The 9195-nt window shown below is 23.4% G+C and overlaps 1 protein-coding gene across 3 annotated transcripts; it reads right to left on the minus strand.

Annotated features, from left to right (window-relative positions):
- Positions 1-5913: 5913 nt before the first annotated feature.
- On the minus strand, positions 5914-8792 carry NDHM (subunit NDH-M of NAD(P)H:plastoquinone dehydrogenase complex). 3 transcript variants are annotated; one of them, XM_079068416.1, is made up of 4 exons: positions 8174-8792; positions 7879-8005; positions 6144-6205; positions 5915-6036 (listed from the first exon to the last, which is right to left on the minus strand). In XM_079068416.1, the coding sequence occupies exons 1-3, from the start codon at positions 8621-8623 to the stop codon at positions 6183-6185; spliced, it is 600 nt and encodes a 199-aa protein (XP_078924542.1). In that variant the 5' UTR covers positions 8624-8792; the 3' UTR covers positions 5915-6036; positions 6144-6182. The 3 variants fall into 3 exon arrangements, with proteins under 3 accessions (XP_078924551.1, XP_078924542.1, XP_078924537.1); XM_079068425.1 differs by lacking the exon at positions 6144-6205 and having other exon boundaries at positions 5914-6036; XM_079068411.1 differs by lacking the exons at positions 5915-6036; positions 6144-6205 and having other exon boundaries at positions 7753-8005.
- Positions 8793-9195: the final 403 nt, after the last annotated feature.

Here is a 9195-nt window from a genome sequence, read left to right on the forward strand (position 1 = left end):
ATAAGTTAAAAATGAACATGATTTAATCAATTTGTTTCATAAAATATCATTAAGTGTGTGTATATATATATATATATTACAAAACTTTTGAATGGTTGTTATTAATTATGTGGAAAATCAAAAGTTTTGGAGGTTTCAAATGCATATGGTGCAAGAAAAAATGTCTCATTTGTAAATATACTAGACGAATTCCCGCGTGTTGTGCAGCGTAGGTTAAAAATATATTGTTAAAATGTTGAAAAATATATGTTTATAATGGTTATGTTATTGACATTAACTTTGACATAATATTTTAAACAATATTATTTATTGACATCAACTCACATTCCTCATTAATAAAAATAAATATAATTATCCATTTTATATTTGTTATGATTGATTAATTTAAATATTTACTTATGCGATTATTTTCTAATTTCAATAATGGTGTTCATTTAAAATACACATTATTTGTTGTTAACGTTATGTAATTTATAAATTGATATTATTATCATTTTAAATTATTGTTCTTTAGTTTTCAACCACTTATTATTATTAATAAGTTAAAGAAGACTTTTCAGAAACACTTAGTATTACTATTAAAATGTGAAACATACACTAAATAATAAACTGATAAGATAGATAATTTGCATTTCAAAAGTGACTTGCATGGATAATATGACATATCCATGATTTTTATAATTTGATCTTATTATTTATAATTATAGTTCATTAGTTTTAAAACCACTAATTATTATTAATAAACAAAATAAAACTTTGAAAATACACTTATTATTATAATTAAAATGATAAACATATACTAAAATATAAAGTGATAAGATAGACAATTTTTATTTTAAAAGAGACTTTCATGGATACTATGGATAATATTGCATATCCATGATTTTTAATTAATTATTACTTTGAAGCAACACAAACATACAAACATATATATAATATTTAATTAAATATCATCTAAATCACTTTCCATAACATATGAGTGATAACATGAATCTAATCTAATTTACATTAAAGTTTCAACCACAACATACAATGATTATCTTAAACGAATACTTAAAGCAAGAAAAATATAAAAAAAAATTAGTATATAACAAACTTACAAATTAAAAACTTTAACATAATAGCATGGCATGAAAAATGGTCCAAAGTCCTCATACCAACACAAAACCTTTAAACTTGTTTTCTTTGTGAATTTTGTATGTGATTTGTATTTGTGTGTCTACTCAAAGAGAATGACATTTTTATAGTAGACTATCCATTAATTGTTTATTAAACATATTATATAAGTTATAAAACCTTTCATGATGTGTGATTAATTACTTTGAAGGTGAAAAGGTGTGGAGGTTTCAAATGCATGAGGTGCTTGGAAATTTGTATGGGGGTTTCAAATGCATGAGGTGATAGGAAAAATGTCTCCTTTATAGTATGACTAGTCGAATGCCTGCACGTTGTGCAGAAACACCTACATAGTTGAAATCTTTATAAATATATGATTTTTTAAATATAACAATAAAGTTGTTGTTAAATTTGATATAATAATTCGTATATTAAATTGATATAATATATTGATTATTTTGAATTATATGATAATATATACATCTATTATAACTACATAATCTCAATCGTTTGAATGACTTCTACCCGCGAGTTACACATGAATAAAATTAAATATAATATATAGTTTAATGTTATTTATAATTGTCATTAATGTTAATTAATTTTTTAAAATTTATTTGCTTAATGTTTTAATTTCTATCACTATAATTACTTAAAACATCAAACATTGTTTTTTGATTTTAAAGGTAACAATATAATCATTTATATAGAGTTATTTGTAACTATTGTTATTGTAAGTTATTTTAAGATACTTATTTGAAAACTTTTAACGATTTTAAAAATATCTTTAAGAAATATTTCAGTTAAATTGAGATTACAATTTAGTTTTTGCATTTATCACTACAATTTATCACTTTGAACTATTTACAAAATATTTGTTGGTTTTTTAAGTGGAACTAAAATTTTTATTTAAGTTGACATTGTAATGTTATATTTAAATTAACAATTTAAGTATTTTATCCAAACTCTTCAAAAGTTGTAGCTTTAAACTGATAACGGTTTACATATAACAACATATTAAATCTAATAAATTAAGTATAATATGTTAAAAGTTAAAGACATAACTTTATAAGTAGAAGTAAATATATTATTTTAAAATTGAAATTTAGTTTATTTATGATTACACTTTAGGTTTGATATTTATTTAACCTTATTAACCAACTTATAATCATTATTAGAAAGACACTACAATTAATCACTTTTAACTATTTAGAAAATATTCTTTGTGTTGTTTAAGTTAAACTAAAATTTATATTTAAGTTGACCCTGTAATGTTATATTTAAATTAATAATCTAGGTATTTTATACAAATTGTTCCAAAATTGTATATTTAAAATGATAATGGTTTACATCCAACAATATATTAAAACAAATAAATTAAGTATAATATGTTAAAAGTTAAAAAATATAACTTTATAAGTAGAAGTAAAGATATTATTTTAATATTGAAATTTAGTTTATATATGATTACACTTTAAGTTTGATATTTATTTAACCTTATTAACCAACTTATAATTATTATTAGAAAGAAATTGAAAAGTCATGGGAGTTTCAAATGAATGTGGTGAAAGGAAAAGTGCATGGGAGTTTCAAATGAATGTGATAAAAGGAAAAATGCTTCCTTTATAAGTATACTAGACGAATGTCTGCGCGTTGCGCAGAAACACCTATATAATTAAAATCTTCAAAAATATATTTTTTCTTAAATATGAAAACAACGGTTTTGTTAAATTTGATATAATAATTCATATACTAAGTTTATATAATATATTGATTATTCTAAATTATATGATAATATATACATCTATTAAAACTGCATAATCTCAATTGTTTGAATGACCTCTATCTGCGGGTTACTCATGAATGAAAAAATATATATATATATGGTTAATGTTATTTATAGTTGTTATTGTTTATTAATTTTTTAAAATTTATCTGCTTAACATTTTAATTTCTATCATTGTAATTATTTAAAACATCAAACATTGTTTTTTGTTTTTAAAGGTAACAATATAATTATTTATATAGAGTTATTTTTAACTATTGTTATTGTAAGTTATTTTAAGATACTTATTTGAAAAGTTTTAATGATTATAAAAGTATATTTAGGAAATACTTTAGTGAAATTTAGATTACAATTTAGTTTTTGCATCTAGCACTACAATTTATCACTTTTAACTATTCACAAAATATTATTTGGGTTTTTTAAGTGGAACTAAAATTTATATTTAAGTTGATTATGTAATTTTATATTTAAATTAACAATTTAAGTATTTTATCCAAACTGTTCAAAAGTTGTAGCTTTAAACTGATAATGGTTTACATACAACAACATATTAAATCTAATAAATTAAGTATAATATGTTAAAAGTTAAATACATTTTTAAACTGATAATGATTTACATACAACAACATATTAAATCTAATAAATTAAGTATAATATGTTAAAAGTTAAAGACATAACTTTATAAGTTAAAGTAAAGATATTATTTTAATATTAAAATTTAGTTTATTTTTTATTACACTTTAGGTTTGATGTTTATTTAACCTTATTAACCTACTTATCATCATTATTAGAAAAAAACTACAATTTATCATTTTTAACTATTTACAAAATATTCTTTAGGTTGTTTAAGTTAAATTAAAATTTATATTTAAGTTGACCGTGTAATGTTATATTTAAATTAACAATTTAAGTATTTTATCAAACTGTTCAAAATTTGTAGCTGTAAAATGATAATGGTTTATATACAACATTTTAAAACTAATAAATTAAGTATAATATGTTAAAAGTTAAAGAGATAACTTTATAACTAAAAGTAAAGATATTATTTTAAAATTTAAATTTATTAACCAATTTATAGTAATTATTAGAAAGAAATTGAAAAGTCGTTAAGGTTTCAAATGCATATGGTGTAAGTAAAAATATCTCTTTTCTCCTTTGCATTTTTCCTTTCACCACATTCATTTGAAACTCTCATGACTTTTCAATTTCTTTCTAATAATAATTATAAGTTGGTTAATAAGGTTAAATAAATATCAAACCTAAAGTGTAATAATATATAAACTAAATTTCAATATTAAAATAATATCTTTACTTCTATTTATAAAGTTATGTTTTTTAAATTTTAACATATTATACTTAATTTATTAGATTTAATATATTGTTGGATGTAAATCATTATCATTTTAAAGATATAATTTTGGAACAATTTGTATAAAATACTTAATTTATTAATTTAAATATATCATTACAGGGTCAACTTCAATATAAATTTGAGTTGCACGTTGCGCAGAAGCATCTATATAGCTGAAATCTTTACAAATATATGTTTTTTTAAATATGACAATAATTTTGTTTTTAAATTTGATATAATAATTCGTATACTAAGTTCATATAATATATTGATTATTTTGAATTATATGATAATATATACATCTATTAAAACTGCATAATCTCAATTTTTTGAATGACCTCTACCCGCGGGTTAATCATGAATAAAATTAAATATAATATATGGTTTAATGTTATTTATAGTTGTTGTTATTGTTAATTAATTTTTTAAAATTTATTTGCTTAACGTTTTAATTTCTATCATTATAATTATTTAAAACATCAAACATTTTTTTTAAAGGTAACAATATAATCATTTATATAGAGTTATTTTTAACTATTGTTATTGTAAGTTATTTTAAGCTACTTATTTGAAAATTTTTAACGATTATAAAAATATCTTTAGGAAATATTTTAGTTAAATTGATATTACAATTTAGTTTTTGCATTTACACTACAATTTATCACTTTTAACTATTCACAAAATATTTTTTGAGTTTTTAAGTGGAACTGAAATTTATATTGAAGTTGACCATCTAATGTTATATTTAAATTAACAATTTAAGTATTTTGTCAAAACTATTCAAAAGTTGTAGCTTTAACTGGTTTACATACAACAACATATTAAATCTAATAAATTAAGTATAATATGTTAAAATTTAAAGACATAACTTTATAAGTAGAAATAAAAATATTATTTTAATATTGAAATTTACTTTATTTATGATTACACTTTAGGTTTGATATTTATTTAACCTTATTAACCAACTTATAATTATTATTAGAAAGACACTACAATTTATCACTTTTAACTATTTACAAAATATTTTGTATAATATGTTAAAAGTTGAAAACATAACTTTATAAGTAGAAGAAAATATATTCTTTTAATATTGAAATTTATTTATATATGATTACACTTTAGGTTTTATATTTATTTAACCTTATTAACCAACTTATAATCATTATTAGAAAGAAATTGAAAAGTCATGGGAGTTTCAAATGAATATGGTGAAAGGAAAAATGAATGAGAGTTTCAAATGAATGTGGTGAAAAGAAATATGTTTCATTTATAAGTATACTAGACGTAACCTCGCGCGTTGCGCAAGATTGCATTTAAGTGGTTAAATAATTATGGGAAAAATAGAAATATATTTTGATACTATCTAATATAGTCCATACCTTATAAACTTTATTTTTACTTTTATAATATCCAATATATATTATAATTTTTTGTATAACATTAATATAATCTACTTTTCTTATGTCCGATAATAATTTTTGGATAAAATAAGAAATAAGTTGTTTTGAATGAGCTATTAATAAACAATATTGAACTAATAAACTTTGTATTACACTATTTATATTACACCAAAACATCCAAGGTTTCATATATGAACTTTCTAATATTAAACATTGAAATTAAGAATGAAGTCATACAAAATATATCATTATACATAAATGTCATCAAGAGTTTTAAAATAAGTCGATTAGTAAATATGATATTTAATTTTAATTACATATTTTGCAAGGCGTACGTTTGACTTTATGTTGGTGCACCGAGAATCATCTTCCTTAATTTGTACCTGAAAAATTAAGGTGAATAGGAATATAAAATAGATATTACTAAGCATTAATATAAATAATTAAAAAGGGTATGTGGATCTCCTACCACCGGTTAAAGACAACATACCTCTCTAGTGGTATCGATTCCTATGTGAAATTGAAGTAGTCATTCTATGTACACCTTGTTTTCTAATTACATAAACAAATATGAATAACCAAACATAAAAATATTATCTTTATGTAGGAAAAATATTATAGTTAACTAACAAATTAAATAATATAAGTTTAAGAGTTAGGATTTTCAAAACATTAATATTTTTATTAATCAATCAATTAAGTAACACATGTTAAAATTTTTACAATCATTGTTAAAAAGCATTTGAAATATTGGATTTTAAATGAATTTTGGTTGAAGTATTTTGACCTCTATATATATATATATATATATATATATATATATATATATATATATATATATATATATATATATATATATATATATATATATATATATAGAGAGAGAGAGAGAGATGAAAGTATAACATATGTATGAGTTTTAATTAATTACCTTTTTGAAACGGTACAATTACAAAACAAAAAAAAACATATTTAAAATATTTAATTAAATATTTTCGACATCACCCTATATAACATATGATCAATATATTAACGATTAAACCACAATATACAACGACTATATTACAATAATCCAAAAACGAAAAAAATATAAAAACGAATTACCATAACAAACTTACAAATTAAAAGCTTTAATATAATAACATATCTCCAAAAGTGGTCATAAGACCTTAACCCACCACAAAAACCTTTAAGTTTGTTTTCTTTCTGAAACTTGTATATGATTTGTATGCATGTCTTCCCAAAAAATTGGTCTTTTTATAGTAAACCTTTCATTAAATGCTAATTAAACATAATATAAGTTATAAAATTTTTGAGTGTTAAATCATAATTAAGAAAACTTTTGAGTTGCATTAGTTAAAAAACGGGGGTTTCAAATAAATGTGGTTTGAGAAAGTTAAAAAAAGAGGTTTCAAATGCATGAGATTCAAGAAAAAATGATAGCTTTATAAGTATGTATGATAAATAGATATAGATATAGATATATTTGAAAGCTTAAAATCAAACATTTGATCAAATAACGGTAATATTAGACATTTCAAAATAAACAATTTGAAAATGAATAGAAAGAAATTTTTGAAAGAAAAAATTGTACAAATGAGAAAAAGAATACAAATTATATATCTTTGATAAATCCGGAATTTCATGAACAATTCCGCAAAAATTTAGGACAAAATGATTATCTTTATAAAACATAAAAACTTAGTTATTTTTAATTTTTATTAAACAACTTATTTATAATAGTTAGTTTAATCAATATTGATCAACCTACATCTTTAATCTAAATCAACTTACTATGTACTTAATTTTATTAAAATCTCTCTTTATTTTTCCTTTTCTATTTCCACTAGTTGATATCATCTCTGTTTTCTAGTTTTCACATGGGTGGCAAAAGCTTCACCCCTGAGACTTGGTTCTTGATCCTTTAAAAAAACTGTGAATCTCTTATGGGTTTCTTTTTAGGTTAAAATGAGATCTATTAATTTACTTTTGGTGGAATTATAGGTTGACATGATTGCCTTTGAATCCTTATATAGGCAATCTACTTTATATGTATATGAAGAATCCCCTCTTACCCACACATGATCAACAAGAACGCATATGGTAGTTTTTAATTTTTTATATAAACAAAAATATGACTATATAAAAGTATCCGAGTAAAAAAAACTACTTATTTACATCTTCAATTTGGTATTCATTATAACTGAAACCGATACGAGGTTTACCCATGCTGAAATTTAGGACCCTTGCATTCATGTTGTATTGTATATGTCCCTCGTAAAGCAGTTTCCGAATGTAGTGTTCTATGTCTGAACCAATAAGTCGTAATGTGTATTCCGTCAATGGTGCTCCCTATTACAACATCACAAACATTCAAAACTTAAATACGGATTTTTTTTTTTTTTATGAAATATGTTGACATAACTATGTAGTTTTTCCAAAGTATAGGCTATAATAACACATTAATAGGTAAAAATAAGTGTTTAAGGTTAAAAAATACGTTGGGAAATTAAGCATTACCTCATAGTGGTCAACAAGCTCCTGAAAGTACGAGTAAACCATGTTGCAGGTTTCCGGCGTCCAAACAAACTCATCCGTGGGATCAAGGATAAGGGTGAGCTTATCCATCTGTGTTTGATCGAAAGCACATGTCTCAGGGTCGATATATGCTGCGAAGATTCTCACGTGTCTTGTGGTGCTGCTCAGCCATTGACCACCGTACTCCCGCCCCATGTTCTTGCTTTGTACGTTCACTTGTGGCTCAACGGGCCTCGGCTGGGTGACACCCTTCACCACCGGTTTCTCTTCTTTCACTTCTTCTTGTTGTATTGAAGTTGATTCTTGCACTTCTTGTTGTTGAGCACACACCGAGAAGCCATTGTTGCTTCGTTTTCTGGGGAATAAGGTTTCTGTTTTGTTCATGGGTTTCCACCCCACCATGGAAGCCATTGACGATAAAGCTGCTGCCATTGTTTTGGGTGTTTTGTTTTTGTTCAGAGTTCTTGATGATTCAATGGTTAAAATTTCATGTTTTGTTGAATTAGGTGTGGATAAGTTTTTTTGGTTTTTTGTTTCAGAGGTATGTGAAGGAGTAGGCAACAAAGTGTTTGTGGTAGGGAATCGTTTAAGAATTTGTCTATGGTGTATTTCTCTATATCGGTATATCCATCTTTAAAAGTTTCTAAAATTTTGAATTTCCTGATATATCATAAACGGGCTTGGGCCCGATTCCAAAAGGGCTTTATATATGTCACAATCCATTATTTATGTCCCGTCGGAGCGGATCCATGATACCACATTACCACCTCGTTTTCAAATTTTAATATCTCAATTAAATGATTTAATTCAGGGGACCACGTATTACCATATGTATACTATATGGCATCTAGGGCCCGTGTTGAGCATCTTCTTCTTTTCTTAGTTGAATTGGAAGCTAAACCTAATACTTGCTCTTCAGTAAAGGTGTGACAAAAGTCGTATAGGATTCTAAGATAATGATATAAAGAAACATTTGGCCGACTCAATTCTCCTACAAATATGTC

Source organism: Lactuca virosa, chromosome 1, assembly GCF_052849685.1.
Source record: "Lactuca virosa cultivar CGN04683 chromosome 1, Lactuca_virosa_CGN04683_v6, whole genome shotgun sequence".
Lineage (NCBI taxonomy): Eukaryota > Viridiplantae > Streptophyta > Magnoliopsida > Asterales > Asteraceae > Lactuca > Lactuca virosa.

Bases quoted from the DNA above. Each gene is read 5' to 3' on its own strand.
- NDHM (XM_079068411.1), bottom strand. From the start codon at position 8,623: ATGGCAGCAGCTTTATCGTCAATGGCTTCCATGGTGGGGTGGAAACCC. The intron at 8,006-8,173 runs GTAATGCTTAAT...ATGTTGTAATAG, and splicing joins AGCTTGTTGACCACTATGAG to GGAGCACCATTGACGGAATA.